Source organism: Solanum verrucosum, unplaced genomic scaffold (assembly GCF_900185275.1).
Source record: "Solanum verrucosum unplaced genomic scaffold, falcon-dt-bn FXZP01000120.1, whole genome shotgun sequence".
In the NCBI taxonomy this organism is placed as follows: domain Eukaryota; kingdom Viridiplantae; phylum Streptophyta; class Magnoliopsida; order Solanales; family Solanaceae; genus Solanum; species Solanum verrucosum.
The window spans coordinates 1,285,908-1,301,781 of record NW_026020714.1 but is presented as its reverse complement, the minus strand read 5'-3'; the positions used below and the strand labels follow the sequence as shown (position 1 = coordinate 1,301,781).

The 15,874-nt window shown below is 31.2% G+C and overlaps 6 protein-coding genes across 11 annotated transcripts in view; 2 read left to right on the top strand and 4 right to left on the bottom strand.

Annotated features, from left to right (window-relative positions):
• Nucleotides 1–15,874, bottom strand: part of LOC125812543 (phenylacetaldehyde reductase-like) — a 186,777-nt gene that overhangs the window by 84,584 nt on the left and 86,319 nt on the right. The window lies entirely within an intron of this gene.
• The window catches only part of LOC125812531 (probable NAD kinase 1), a 129,195-nt gene that overhangs the window by 59,425 nt on the left and 53,896 nt on the right, over nt 1–15,874 (bottom strand). The gene's annotated exons all lie outside the window — the stretch shown is intronic.
• LOC125812544 (phenylacetaldehyde reductase-like) overlaps nt 1–15,874 on the bottom strand; it is a 140,267-nt gene that overhangs the window by 73,440 nt on the left and 50,953 nt on the right. The window lies entirely within an intron of this gene.
• On the top strand, nt 1,834–5,538 carry LOC125812529 (zinc finger CCCH domain-containing protein 53-like). Of its 2 annotated transcripts, none has more exons than XM_049492003.1 (8): nt 1,834–2,671; nt 3,724–3,906; nt 3,991–4,170; nt 4,262–4,365; nt 4,443–4,700; nt 4,787–4,928; nt 5,153–5,380; nt 5,460–5,538. In XM_049492003.1, exons 1-8 carry the CDS (start codon nt 1,851–1,853, stop codon nt 5,491–5,493), a joined length of 1,950 nt encoding a protein of 649 aa, XP_049347960.1. In that variant the 5' UTR covers nt 1,834–1,850; the 3' UTR covers nt 5,494–5,538. The 2 variants fall into 2 exon arrangements, with proteins under 2 accessions (XP_049347960.1, XP_049347959.1); XM_049492002.1 differs by having other exon boundaries at nt 5,150–5,380.
• Nucleotides 9,725–10,182, top strand: LOC125812505 (fe(2+) transport protein 1-like). Its single transcript, XM_049491981.1, has 2 exons — nt 9,725–9,781; nt 9,877–10,182. Exons 1-2 carry the CDS (start codon nt 9,725–9,727, stop codon nt 10,180–10,182), a joined length of 363 nt encoding a protein of 120 aa, XP_049347938.1.
• The window catches only part of LOC125812533 (glucan endo-1,3-beta-glucosidase-like), a 55,556-nt gene continuing 54,022 nt past the window's right edge, over nt 14,341–15,874 (bottom strand). For all 3 annotated transcript variants that reach the window (XM_049492010.1, XM_049492011.1, XM_049492009.1), the window contains exon 2: nt 14,341–15,301. In XM_049492010.1, coding sequence (XP_049347967.1) covers nt 14,346–15,301 — 956 coding nt within the window. In that variant the 3' untranslated portion in view covers nt 14,341–14,345. The remainder of the gene's footprint in view (nt 15,302–15,874) is intronic.

Sequence of the window (15,874 nt, the reverse complement as noted above, 5' to 3'; positions counted from 1 at the left end):
TCATATTCCATTTGTTGAAAATATTGTGGCATCTATAAATTTGTAACAAAATATTTATTATCTTTGTGTTCCTAAAAATAATAATACTTAGATGAATTGTTAATTGAACTTAAGTTTTTAAAATAATAGGTTGTTGTGTAAAAAAGAATATGAAAATTGAGAATAGATAAGTAAATATACTCTTAACTGTCTTCAAAATAATTAATAAGAAGAGAGGGTGTGTGATTTTTTTTCCATCTGATATAAATCAAGCAAGTAATTTAAGTAAGACAAATCAATAATCGTTTTACCGATTCAACTACGTGTAGAACACTATGCCCATAAGCTCGGCCGAAACGAGTTGATCGAACCCCAAGCGACAAAGAGACAAACTATCAGACCAAAGAAGCAGTGACTATCATTACTAAAGTCCAATAATTACGAACAACCTCAAGCTGATAGCCCAACTCAAGCTGAATCAGTAGAGATTGAAGCCAAGCTTAAAAAGGCGAATCAAGGAACTCAATTCATGGAATAACAACTTATGATTTATTCCATTAACCACATGTTTTCTTTTTGTTTTAATTTGAAATATGAAAAAATCATTTTAAATAAAAAACACTTTTTATAAAAAAATAATTTTATACTCAAAAAACATATTTTTTCATGGGATGTCTAGTATATCCCATTCAAAGTCCCATAGACCCACACACTTGTATAATATAAGGTATATAATGATTGCACCAATATAAGACCAACCCATCATTGCCTTTTATAACATGGTTGATATCTTTGCCATCCTCTTTCTAATAATTTCCCAAAAATAAAATCCACAAAAAAAACATTTTTTTCTATATAAATAATAGTACTACTATTAATTTCTATGTTTCAAAATAAATAGTACTATTATCTTATCTTTTTGATACTTATTAAAAAAATAATAAATATATTTTATGATGTATTTCAATTTTTTTTTCTTAACACGAAGTATTCATATCAATTAGAGTATTATTTTATAAGAACGTACAAAATTCAAGTTTAACAAGTAAAAATGAATATATAAAATATAAATAATTATTTGAAATATTTTTTAATTAAAATGATACTACTTATTTTGGTACGAAAAAAAATATTATCCTAATAAAATACCTCCTCTAACATCCATATTTTAATTTGTTTAAATAATACTTTTTTTTTTGGAACGAAAGAAATATTATCCTAATAGAACATCTCCTCTATTTTTTTTAAAAAATAAACCCATATTTATTTTGGGACAAAAATATTAATAACATACCCCCTATAATAGCTATGTTTTTTTTTTTTTTTTTTGTCAAAATGACATTTAATTCAGAATAATTTTTTTATCTAATATAATACTCCATCCAATATTTTTTTTTTTCAAAGCGTTACTTATTTTGAGACAGATGAGACAGAAATATTAATAAAATATCCTAATAATAGCAATAATTTTTGTTAAAACAATATTTTTTCAGAACGAAAGAAATATAATCTCAATAAAATATTTTAATAACAATATTTATTTCGAGACGAGATCTTAATAAAATACCCTCAATAATAGCCGATTTTTTGTTGTTAAAATGACACTTATTTCGGGATGGAGAGATCTTGATAAAATACCCTCAACTATAGCCGTTTTTTCTTTGTTATTAAAATGACACTTATTTCGGGACGGAGATACTGATAAAATACCCTCAATAATAGCTGAATTTTTTTTATTAAAACGACACTTATTTTGGGACGGAGATATTGATAAAATACCCCTCTACAATCTTCTTTATATCATCTTTCTCATCAACCTCTATTTAAAACCCTAAAACCTCTTTCAGTTTAAGGTGGAAAAAAAAATCACCATGGATTCATATGAAGCAACAAAAACAGTTTTATCAAGAATTGAAAGTTTGGATCCAGAAAATGCATCAAAAATCATGTGTTATTTACTTACTCAAGATCAAGGTGATAAGGAGATGATAAGATTAGCATTTGGTCCAGAAAATCTGTTAATTTCTATTATAAATCAAACAAAAACTCGTTTAGGACTTTTATCAAACAGTTCATCTGCACCTACAACACCTTCATCTTCTTCCCATTTTGGTTCCAATAAACTCAACCCATTTCCTCAATCTTCACCTAGAATCATGATTCCGAACAATGGGTTTCAATCTTCACCTGTTTCTTCTCCATGGTCAGGTGGGTCACCGCCAGTTTTTTCAAGAAGTCCTAGACCCGTGTCGTATGCTGCTGTTGTGAATGGTTCTGGGTATGAAGAACAGTTGTTTGACCCGGTTATGAGTCCGAGTGGAAGAAGTGATTCAATGGGTATGGGTTTTTGTGAGGAAAATCAAGAAAAACAGTTACATCGTAGGAGTTGTTCAGTGAATGATGTTTTTCTTGGTGGTGGTGGGTGTGAGGAAAATGGTGGGTTTGGTTGGAGGCCTTGCATGTATTATGCTAAAGGGTTTTGTAAGAATGGGAATAGTTGTAAGTTTATGCATGGTGGATTTGGTGATTCAACAGATGAGTCTTCTGGGAGTGTTGAGTGTTTTGATGAGATTATGCGTGTGAAAGCGTTACAGCAACAGAGATTTGCTGCTGCTTCTCAGTTTATGGCTTCTGGAGGTCGTCATTCTTTTGGTTTCAACAGATGCATGAGTGTTTACAATGATAATCAAAGGTAGCTTTAATTGAGTAAAGACTTTTTTTTTTGCTTGTGTTTGGTTGTATTTTGAGTAAAGTTGTTGTCTTTGGTGTTTTCTTGAATCTGGGTTTGTGGGTCTTGCATTCTTTTAACTCTGAAATTATTATGCATAATGTAACAATTAATCTTTACACTTAAAGCTCTAGCTTGACCATTTTTGATGTTGAAAATTTGAGCTTTTGAAGTTGTGGTTTGGAAATGCATTTTAGTTGGAAAAAGTTTGAAGTCCTGTGAGTGGAAGTTTCAAAAACCCATATCTTGAAAATATTTGATGAAAATCAAAGTCTGATCTAATTTCATGGCCAAATAGATATTTGAAAATACAATTCTCAAAATCTATGGCCAAATGCTAGTTTAGGGTGTCGACTGTCTAATGGTTAGTTAAAATACTAAGCCTTGTGATCTCTGGGAGGTTAAGTATTTGAGCTGAGTTGATGAAAAAAGTTTCACCTTTTTTGTTGAAACTTTAGATTTTTGGGGCTAGCTGGTGGCATTGGGGTGATATTTTCTTGTGTTGTTTTGATTTGGAAGAAAGTGATCTACTTTAGCGTGTTCTTGAAAATGGACTTTTGGGTGTTGCATTGTTTTGATTCTGCCATTCTTAGCATAGTGTACCAACTAATTCAGTTTGGCTAGAGATTTGTATGTCAGTTTATAGGCATGAGGTTTTGTGAATTCCTAGTTGTAGGTGGCCCTGAATTGTCCCTAAAGGCAAGTTACCAAGTATTGAATGAAATGTCCTAGACATTGTCAAATGTATGTTGAGGATTAATATGCATGAACCCATCTAGTTTGGGATTGAGACTTTAGATTTTTTTTATAAAAATGTTTTCCATGTAAATTTGTGACGGATTCTGGATGTAATGATGACATTCTGATGCTTTATAGTCTATTTACTTGCTCCATGTTGTGTGAGCCTGTGCTGTTATGTACTGTTTAGATTTTGGGTTGAGACATTATTGAGGTTGAGATATCGAACATTGGCTATGCCTACTTAGTTACTGTTATTTTTATGGTCTGAATTGCAGATCGGCTGCAGCAGCATTAATGATGAGTGATGAGTTCCACAAACATGGTCGATCCTTACCCGACAGAAATGAATTTTCAGCAATGGCGCTGGTTGGAAATTCGAGTTCTTGTTTGAGACAAATTTACTTGACATTTCCTGCTGATAGCACATTCAAGGAGGAGGATGTGTCTAATTACTTTAGGTTTGTGCTCTTCTTGCTTGTATTTGATCAATGAAAATCAAGTTGAACGAAGAATTGACTTTAGCCCTTTGATTTGTTTTGAAGTATGTACGGGCCAGTGCAAGATGTTAGAATTCCATATCAGCAGAAGCGGATGTTTGGATTTGTTACGTTCATCTACCCCGAAACTGTGAAGCTTATTTTGGCCAAAGGCAACCCTCATTTTGTGTGTGATTCTCGTGTGCTCGTTAAACCATACAAAGAAAAGGGAAAAATCCCAGACAAGTATGGAATCATCATCATTATCTTCCGTTTTGATTGATTTCTGATATATACGTCTTGCATGACTAATATTCCATTCTCAATTGAATTGAAGGAAGCAATTTCATCTACAGCAGCAGCCTATTGATAGAGAAGAGCTCTCAGCATGTTTAAGTCCCTCAGGGATGGAGTCTAGAGAGATATATGACATTCCCTTTGGTGAGAATACTAGCTAGATTACTTTTTTTCTTCCAATTGTACGATTGAGACACTTAAAAAGTGTCTTTTCTGTGCAGGAGGAAGGATGTTTTATAATCCGCATGAGATGTTGAGAAGAAAAATGGAGCAGGATGCTGAACTGCAGCAAGCGATTGAGTTTCAAGGCAGAAGGTTAATGAATTTGCAACTGATGAAGAACCACCATCACAATAGTCACTTCCATCCCAGCGTCGTCTCTCCAGGTGTTCCATTTGCCTCCCAGATGCAAACTCAGTTTCAAAACCATCAGGGTTTTGTTTGTTCGTCTAATGGCATCAACCAAGAAGCCTTAGCAGGTAAATACTTGGAACAAACACTTCTTCGTTTTCTTTGTTTTTTTTTTTAATTATAAAGTATTGATTGGTTTTTTTTTCTCCGGCAGAAAATAATGGTGTCCAGGAATCCATTAAACCCCTAGCTAATGCAGCTGATGAGAATCAGGAGATGCCACATACAAATAACAGAAATGGCAGTTGCAGCAAGGAGCAGGCCTCAAATACTGACAACTCCGATCCTCAAGATAGGTACTAAACATCAAATTTCTTTGATGAAACTCTTGAGGTTTATCAAAGTGAAGTTTTCAGTTATGTTGCTATATTTTGATGCCTTCTCAATTAGTTTTCGCATCGAAGATGCTCAAAGTATGATGGCATTGTTTCTTTGCTATGTAGTGTGTATTGGTTCAATTCTCTTGTTATTATCTCGGATTCTTTATAATGTTTCTGAAATTTCTTTGTCCTTGAAGCAGCTTTGACCACAACCTTCCTGATAATCTATTTGCTTCTCCTACAAAATCTGCTGCAGAACAACATGTTGCGTTTTCAACTGATTTAGCCGCTGCTGATGTTAGTTCCGCAATACCAATGCCTGCTACTGCTACTACTACTACTACTACTACGAACAATATCCCTATGCTTCCCGCCACTTCTGCCTTCAACATGGCTTCTCTCAAATCATGTTACTTTCAGGTTCCAAGGTAGTACTTAAAACTCTAGCCGTGTTCTTCTCTTGCTTGGTTTCAATAGAGCACTTAATGTGAGGTTAACATTGATCAGGTTTACATCTGGCCAAGAAGCCACTGAAACTTAAGTGTTCCAGTTGATCATCGTTAGCGAGGAAGGGGATTAACTTGGTAAAATATCTTGTACATTAGATTCACTTTCATCTTTCTTATCTATAAATAAATATACTTAACAAGATTCTCATTGTGTTTGTTTATGCAGAAATGTTGGTAGCATTATATACAAGTAGTAAAAGCCCTCTAGCTGTATAGCCAAAACACAACAGAAGAAAAGATTTGTAAGGAAGATCTCCTCAAGATTATTGCCATCATCAATACCATACTACTTACAACAAAATACATAATGCATAGGTAAATGACAGATGAACTGATTTATGGGAAATGGGGTCCCTCTCTTTGTTTATTTTTGTACCCTCTTTGTAGTTTGTGTGCTGGACCACACAGAACACAATACCATAACAAAGGCTAGTAATAGTAGTAGTATCCATTAGATATTGTAGTACCTTTTTCTTTCTCTGCCTTCTTAATCATAACTTGCTGTCATGTAAAATTTTGATGTAGAAAAATTATAAATCTTTTAGATTTGCCTTATCATGAAAAAATTGAAAGTCTTGATAGATTACCATGTTTCTACTAAATGAGTATATATAGATTTAGCTTGTCAGCAGTTAAAAATCTGTTGCAGCCACTTGATTGAATGATCCATGAGGGATCCAAAAAGGGAAGACTTGGTAAAGATCTCCCTTTTTTCATCTTTCATCAAGGGAAGAATGCTTCTCCTACCGTCGTTTCAATTTGTTTGTCCACTTTGAATGCGTTATTTCTTTTCAAGGCAAATAAATTGAAGTGAAAGAAGTAATGCGTTATTTCTTTTCAGGACTTTTCAAGACAAATAAATTGAAGTGAAAGAAGTAAAGATTACACTTTTTCCATCTTTCATCATTCATAATGAGTATAGAGGGTGGGGGGGGGGGGGGGTTAAAAATAAAGTTTTCTTTTTATGTATTTAAAGGTAACTTTAGAGGACTATTTTGTCTCATTTTGTGGTGTTTCCTTTATGTGGACATGAAAGGTGAAGGGCCATACAATCACATGGCTACTGACACCATTTGAAGGTACCCACCCCACACCACATCACCATAAGGCAGGCTCCTTCCACTTTGAGTACCCCATAGACTTATTCAAACTTGAATATATATTTGGCCTTTTGTTTTTATGGGTACTGATGTCCTTTCTGTTTTGTCATTCTTAACTTTAATCTACTGACCACATGTGCCCCCAAATTTGCTCCTTTTCCCAACAACTATTCACTACTCCCTCCATTTGATTATTACTTTGAAATGGTCGAGAGTCATGAGGTCTCATGTTCTAATTTCAATTGAGATAGAAATACTAATTGATTTGTTTCATCTGTTCGTATTTTGATTGACAATGGTGGGAGGTTGAAGAATTTTCATGAAATTAGTTGAGGCATGTGAAACTGACTGTGGATACTATGATCATATTAGTTCTAATTAATATTAGTTCTAATTAATATGATGAAAAAATGTATTTTAAAATGTTAGTCATAGTTTGGATAGCGGCTGCGGGTTTTCCTTGTCATTAAAAAAAATGTTAGTCATAGTTTCTATAATTTAATTCTCGACAAATGAAATGTGCAAGTAAGAACGAGGGGTTATATAAGTAAAAATAATGAATGATATTCAAATGAATATTTGTTACCTTTTACTAGTAAATAAAAAGAAATTACTTTACATTCTATGTCTAGTTTGATAGTTGAACTCCAATCTCTCATGGTTTTCATCCTTTAATATTTAAATATGTATTCTCACCAACATTGTATTCTTTTAATCTCATTTTATTTTTACATGCTTCTTAGAAAAAATATTAATCAAGTCATTTTATTTTTATTGATGCCTTTAAAAAAATATAGGAGAATTCACCTGAGAATATTCACAAAGTTCAATGAGTTCAAGAAAATAGATTTAATGAAATTTTGAAGAAAAAAAATAGACTGTGAACTATTCAAGAGTCATGAGTTTCATATTCAAATTTTAGTGAAGACAAAAATATCATTTTTTGTGTTCTATTTCACGTGACACTATTTAATTTGGCATAATGGTTAAGGAAAAGTAAAAACAACGAGTGGTATTCGAGCTAGTTCGTGTTCAGTTCGATAATTTTATTGGGTATTTGTTACCTTTAACTAGTATTGATAATGTTAATATTGGACATATAAAAAGAAATCACCTTAAAATATATCTTCTCACTAACACTATACTCTCTTTATCTCAAATTATAAAAGTATTTATTTTTTATTTATTTATACGCTTCTTAAAAAATATTAATTAGGAGAAATTTTCAATATTTTATTTTTATTTATATCTTTAGAAAAGAGAGGAGAATTCAACCACCAAGTTCAATGAGTTCAAGAAAATGGATTGTGTAGCTCAACTAATATGCATGTACCTTAGCTTATAATATAGGCCTAATTCATCGGTGATCCCTTAAAGTTGACACAAAATTTCACTTAGACACCTTAAGCGAATGATATTTATTTTAGACACCTCATGTTAGCTTTTGTTATGTCATATTGACACTTTTTGCCTACCTGACTCAATGAGTGTAATACACTCGATGACTGCGGGTGAAAAACATATTCAATCGACTTTTTAATTTTTTTTCTTCTTCTTCTTTCCAATTTCAGCCTCCATTCCTGCAAACATAAATATCCAACAATGGCGAAGAGAAATAGTTACAGTAAAATGATGAAAAATGTTGAATCTGTGTTAGAAAATTTAAGAATAGGCCCATTTCAACATTTAAATATTAAATTATTCATGAGATTCTTTCTTGAAAGAAATTAATTTTTACAGAGGAGTAAATTTAATTTTTTGTGAATTCTTAACCTACTAATTAGGGTAAAAAAGAAACAAAAAGATATTTGAAGAAGAAAATAATAAAAAAGGAACATTGTGTTGATGGGTGTGAGCCCAAATGTTATTGAAAAAAAGGAATATCGATATTTGGAGAAGAAAATCAGAGGAAATGGGTGCCCAGATGTTTCTGCAAATGAATAGATATTTGGAGAAGACAATGGTGGGGTGGGGGTGGGGTGGGGGACGGGGTAGAGGTGTTTGGAGAAGATGTGGAGGGTGAAATTGGGGTCCTTGGGGGGGGGGGGGGTGGGCATGGGGATTTATTGGTTTAACTCTTTTTTTTAAAAAAATTATTGGGCAAAAATCCATATGTCATTGATTCATTGGTTACTTTTTATTTTTATTCAAAAATAATTATTTAAGAATTATTTTTGATGCAAATGACACATGTTGTCGTTTAACTTGTCACTTTACACGTCATTTGCGAGTGTAACACACATCTTATATATTTTTGTTGATTGGTAAAAAAATGTCAAAATGACACATCAAGACTCTATATGAGGTGTCTAAATAAACATCGTCCAATTGAGGTGTCTAAGTAAAACTCTGTGCCAACTTTAAAGGGCCACCGATGGGTTAGGCCTATAATATAATATTATTTTTGTGAAAAAAAAGAAGAAGAAAAAGGACATTCTTAGTTGCATATGTTTATGATTTTTTTAAAAAAATATTTTTTGTGAAGTCCTATATTTCTTATCAAGAATAAATGCACTTTTTCTATTTTATTTTAATTGTCGTTTAAACCTTTTTGTTACTTAATAAAAAAAATATAAAATATAATTTATCGAGTGGATCAATTCAAAATATTAATCATACGCGCCTTACGCTTAATGCCACGTAGGATAACAAGTCATCTTAACCATATGTAAAACTACATATTGCTACTGATTTTAACATTCACTGCACAGTTAAAACAATGACACCACACGCATAGCGTATGCTTGTCATACTTCCTATTCTACCCCTCATCAAACTAAAGAATTACACTCTCTACTACATTAACTTGGATTAAACACAAGGGTAAAAATGTCATTTTCAATCAACTAGCTTAAACTTCAAAAATTCTTATAAGATCATTAGATAAGACTCAAATCAAAATTCCATCAAGTTGTTAAACTTAATATTTCAAAATTCTCAAATGGCTATTTCTTCCAAATTTGTTGGTATTCTTCTGATCGTCATCCTTATCTCTTTTCCATCGAAAATGAAAAGTGAATCTGAAAATAATAATACTACAACAAAATGTGGTTCAAATGATGATCGACAAGGATGTACAAACAATAAAATATAGGGCATTAAAGTTGAAACTTAGGTTTTGGAGCTAGGAATAATTGTGCACTCAGTAGTGATAGGATTATCCATGGATGCATCTGATAATACATGTACAATTAGGCCATTAGTAGCTGCTATATGTGAGGTTGCATCCTCCAGGTATATATTTTTGATCGATTGCGTATATACAACAATAATAACTATGTCTCAGTTTTGTTCTATTTTTTTTTTCGCGTTTAGGCGAACTATGGTATGAGGATGAAATCAATGTTGGTGCTATTTTTCTCAATAACAACACCATTTGGTATAGCACTTGGAGTTGGATTATCAAATGTGTATAGTGATAATAGTCCAACATCACTCATAGTGGTGGGATTGTTGAATGCATGTTCAGCTGGTTTATTGAATTATATGGCACTTGTGGATCTTCTTGCTTTTGATTTTATGGGTACCAAATTGCAAAATAATATGAAGCTTCAATCTTGGGCTTATCTTGCTGTTTTATTAGGTGCTGGTGGAATGTCTGTTGTGGCCATATGGGCCTAAGTTGGTTTTATTTTCAACTCCTTTTTTTTTTTTTTTACGATCAGTGCTGCGTGTAATACATCTGACTACCATATGGGCATGAAATTACATTTTAGTTTTATTTCCATCATCAATGTGTAGTTGTGAGTAGTGGAAATAATGTGTAATTTCTTTTTTCGATTCATTTTAAATTAGTGTTATCAAATTAAATATCTGAATTCACTTTTTTTGTTGAAACTTAATTGATTTGAGTTGTTTTTGCGCCTTGAACTAGGATAATTTCAAACTAGAATGATGTGGACCTCCGCATATGTAGTGGTCAAGCAACAAATTCATTGTTCTTGCAAGTCATGGTATTGATCGCGGGAAGGACAACATCTTCACAACTCGAATGATCAGAAAGTTTCAAAAGTAAATTAATCAATCTAGGGATAATTTCAGAGATCTCCCCTCAGGTTCGACTATATAACAATAACCTTCCTTGTGGTTTGAGATATTACATTCATCTCCCTTATTGTAATATTTTTGTAATAAAACTATTTTAAATGATATATTCTCCTTAATTTACCGAAACTACCCTTATTAGCCATCTTTTATTATACTCTGCTTTTAAAATATAAATCTCCTCTCAAAGTTTTTAAAATCGAAGAAAATTTCAAGCAACAGTCATCTTTGTGTGTAGCAAATCAGTGTAATTCCTGCATAAAGCATTCTTTTTTCTTCCTTTAAACTTTTGCTAATAAGAAATAATGATTAATATATAAATTTCATATCCTCGTATTGGTTCATAAGCAAAATCACAAGGGATATTAATGTTATTAAGCCAAACCCGAGGGGATATCTCTGAAATTATCCCATCAATCTATTGTAAATAAATCAATTTAGCCAGTAGCCTCCAAGAACTCTAATAATACATATTGAGTTTATCTTGAAGAGCCCTACAAAATTTTAATATCTACATGTTCTTCTATCTTGGATATTAAAATGTTAATTTTATTTTTAATATTTGGTCCACCAAAAATCACAACTTATGCTATCATATCGCATGTGACACATCACACTTGACCTCATCTTGTTCTCCTTTTTTTTGTTATATGTCTCCGCGTGGTTATTTTGAATTTAAGTTCTCCACTCTAGTTCTTGCTTTTTTTATTAAATTTAAAAAAAATATTTTTCCATTTGATTTTCTTTCTTATTTTCTCTTCTTCATGCTATCCTTTTTCTATGTTATCCTTCATTTTTTTCTACGGACCGTTTTCTAATTTTTGGCTTTAACAACGTTTATTCTTATTTTTGCCTTTAGCAATAAATGACAAAAAAAATTTTCCCCTAAATTTAACTAGAAGCAAGGACTACAATTCTGAAAATATTTTACCAAAAGTGATGACACCAAAAACTTCAAGAACTTTATGAAATCTTCTATCACTGAAATGTTAAAAGAAATTGAACAAATAAATATGCATTTCAAAGCATTTTGTAGTTGCAAAGGTTGTGCTCTTATTGATATTAACGTGCTCCAATTTCTGTTAACATTGAATACAAAATTTGCATCTTTGGTAAAAATTATATCAAATTTGAGGATGCTTATTATTATCTCAAGAATTTGTTTACTCTGTTTTTTATATTTTTATTTAAAATATTATAATAATCTTCTTTTCATGTGTATTCCAAAGGAAAACATCTATTTTATGTCTTCAAATATATTATGCTTACTATAGAACTAGTCATTATTATGTGTTTATAGTTTATAGCTATGTATGCAAAGAGTTAGTATTCATTATATAATATATAACTACATGAAAAATTCTTATCTAATAGAATATTAGTAATTTGTTGCAATATGATACCTTGGTTCTTATTTTCAAAAAAATTATTAATATACAATACTATTTAATTAAAAGTTCTAAAGTATCCGAGAAAATTATATTGTCATTTAACTAAAAACTTAAAAATTTTAAAGAAACTTGAGTACATATTCAAATTTTCCAAATATTAATTATGACTTTTTAATACGTACATATCGTAGTTACTTTCTAGTGGTTATAAGAAGAATTTTGCTGAAAATTAAAATTGATTATAACTTAGAGATATTGAAACAAAAATTCGACAATTTGAAAAGAAAGTGCATTCTTGTGTTACTATACAAAAAAATTATAAATTTTTTATATTAAAAAGATTTGAAAATGATATATAATTCTATATAATATATATTCAAATTATCATAATAAAAGGTCCCTTTTTTTCTCTTACATTTTATTTTGATTTGTTCAAATGTGTGATCAAATTAGGTTATATCTCTACCTCTCATTAATTAGTACATATATCTACCCGTACATTTTAAAAACCAAATGGGAAATCACACATAGATATATCTGAGCATTCTCCTGCTCTACGAAGTCGGTCCCCTTTTCCCAATTTTCTTTCTTCTAAAGAGGCTCCACCATCATGGAGCTACAAATCCCACAACTAGTTACAAATTTTAGAGGAATTCAAAATTTAAACGCGAAGTAAATTGGAGTAGATTTGAGTTTTTCATGTTTGTTATTATTTGTATAATGTTTGTATATCAAATTTTTGAATATTTCTATAAGAAAATAGGAGGGTTATGCGACTGAAAACTTAAAATCAAGGGAAAATCACTTGCGTGTACACTTTTTAAAAAATATTTACGACATATGTCAACATAATTCTTTTAACCATATATAACAATTTGGCTGAATGACAGTATTGCTAAAAGTTGCGAATGACAACACTTTTTGCTAAGTTTAAAGGAACAAAATTGTTTTAAATCAGTATTGCTAAAAGTTAACAAAAATGGTAATAAATAAAAGTATACTTAAAAGTGGTAATTATTAAATAAAAGACCTTCACTTATGTAATTTTTCCTAAAATGAATGTGTATTGTGAGAATAGTCCAACATCACTCAATCATGGGCTTAACATTATTAGGTGTTGGTGGAATGTTTTGTTATGGCCATATGGGCCTAAACTGGTTTTATTTTGGGAAAATTGTATAAAACAACAAATTATTAATTCAAATTAAATGTTATAACCACAGTTTCATTTAATTCTGATCCATAGCAAACACTTGTCATTCGCCTCTCTCCCCAAAAATTTCAGTCGCCACTCTCCCTGATCTCGCTCGCCACTCTCCCTCGCCTCTCTCACTTTATACAAACACAAATGTATAAATTGAGTTTGTGTTTGTAAAAAAAGAGAGAAAACTGTATATACAAATAAAAATACATATGTTTTCGTCATATACACTTATAATTATACAAATACAGATCTTCCCCAACCAATTCTCTTTTGCCTTTCTCTTTCTCGCTTTATACAAACACAAATTATACAAATTACAATGTATAATTTGTATTATATAAAGTGAGAGAGAGAGAGAGGTTTGATATACAAAAAATTTATTTCTATTCAATTGTATACAAATTCAAATTTTATGCAGATATACAAACATACAGAACATATACATATACAAATTCATAGACACATACGCCTAATTTATACAAATCGCTGCGATTTATACAAATCAGGTGCCTACAATTTTATACAAATCAAAGTTGCGTGCGATTTTTTTACAGATCTGTTGTTCCATAGCAAACATAAAATTTGCTATGCAACCTATAACTATAGCATACAAATATATATGATTTTTATGTTTGCTAAACCTAAGATTTACTCTTTTATTTTCAACCTTTTTTTGATTCGGTAAGTGGTGCGTGTAATACAATCAGTTATATATAGCTAGGGGTAAATAAAGCTTTATTTATTATCCAATTTCATTTTAAATTCGTGCCACCAAATATATGAATCCATTTTCTTTATTGAAGCTTAGTTGGTTTTTGTAAAATCCGTTTCTCTTATGATCGATGAAGAAAAAGGTTTTTTTCAATATTGAATATATGAATTATTTTATTCATAGAATCACCACTTGGAATTGAGTTATGGTGTTCCAAGTCATGAGTTGAAACTTGAAAATGGTAAAAAATAATGTGTCTATAGATTTTTCATATGATTACTTTCTTTTTTTTTTGAAGAAAATTGGATAGACAAAAAAGGCGACTTTATAAAATTATAATAACTATATATCAATTGAGTGATCACATGAGAAATCGAAGAAAAAGTAGGAAGACATTTGCATATGAAGGGAAAATCATAGAATTCTTCATTTGCTAATTATCACTATACATAAATTTGAGATCATATTTTGCAGTTTGATTTGGATAGAAGAGTCCAAAGTGATTTTCTGTGATTTCTCCTTGCTTTTGATTTTCATCAAACATTGCAAACAAATAAGTTTCTATGATCCTTCCTGGGTTCTTTGGTGTTCCAACCCCGCTTTTCACATGATTAACCAAATTTCTATAATAAATTTGAGCATTTTCGAGAGTTGCTGAAGGGTGTCCGTTAGAAGGCCAACCAGTTTCCGATACAACAATCTCCACATTTGGTCCTCCGGCTTTCTCTATAGCAAAATATGTAGAATCCAAAAGGGCATCGAAAAGATTTTGATATCCTATCGAATTTTCACCTTGTTGGTTGAAAAGTGCATAGGAAAGTGGAATATCAACCATGTTATAAATATGGCCAAAATAAGGGTAAATATTGGCTAAGATTGGAAGGTTATTTCGCGCTAGAAATTCAATTATAGGGTTAATGAAACCCTTAAATTCTTCGCGAAAGGTACTATCTTTGGGTGGGTAGGTGTTGGCTAACAACCCTGAATATGTCGCAGTTGAGACCTTGATCTTATCTTGTAACCCTGCTGCTGATAACGCGTTGTAAACATTTTTCATCACGGGAAGAACAAATTGCGAAATTTGACCATTAGATACTTCATTTCCTATAGATATATATTTGAATTTAACATCTGGGAAATGATTTTTTATATTATTTTGAACCCAACCATTAGCATTTGAAGGATTGGTTAGGGCTTCAAGATCTTGATTTGTGACATCAAGAATTATTTCAATGCTACTTCCTTTGAGAGCATTGAAGACATTTGTATCTGGATAGTATATTCTCATCTTTCTAATCCCATTAGCCTTGTATAGATTTATGACATCTTGATCTGATGGTAAATTGTTGGCAATTTTCCCATAACATACTCCAATATTAGAATATGCCCCTATAACAACAACAACAACAACAACAACATATTCAGTGTCATTTCATAAGTGGAGCTTAGGGAGCATGTGTGCACCTACACAACCTTAATTACTCCTAACGGCCTTATGAAGGTAAATAAACTATTTTCGATAGAGTCTCGATTGAAGTAAATCATATCTAAGAAACAAGAAAGAGAAAATGATGTCAAAACACACTCCAATATTAGAGGGGAAAAGAAAGAGAAAATGATGTCAAAACAACAACAATAAAAATATATTCAGTGTAATCCCACAAGTGAAATTTGGGGAGCATGGTATGTACTATGTACGTACACAACCTTACTCTTACCTTATGAAGTTAAAAAGATTATTTCTAATAGTCTCGACTCATCAAGTAAACCATATCCAACAAATAAATAGCAAAAAAGATTGTTAGACAAAAACAAAATAGTATTATATTCGTTCTTATAACAATACCATACAATAATCAAAATATATAATATGATCCGAGTAACCAGAGTTAACATAAATATAACTAGAACCTATGTGAAAAAAAGAAATAAGTATATATACAGTCGATCAATAACAATTCT

Coding starts and splice junctions, on each gene's coding strand:
- LOC125812529 (XM_049492002.1), top strand. CDS start 1,851: ATGGATTCATATGAAGCAACAAAAACAGTTTTATCAAGAATTGAAAGT. Junction 4,701..4,786: donor CAACCAAGAAGCCTTAGCAG/GTAAATACTTGG, acceptor TTTCTCCGGCAG/AAAATAATGGTGTCCAGGAA. Junction 5,381..5,459: donor TGTTACTTTCAGGTTCCAAG/GTAGTACTTAAA, acceptor AACATTGATCAG/GTTTACATCTGGCCAAGAAG.
- LOC125812505 (XM_049491981.1), top strand. CDS start 9,725: ATGGATGCATCTGATAATACATGTACAATTAGGCCATTAGTAGCTGCT. Junction 9,782..9,876: donor TAGTAGCTGCTATATGTGAG/GTTGCATCCTCC, acceptor TTTCGCGTTTAG/GCGAACTATGGTATGAGGAT.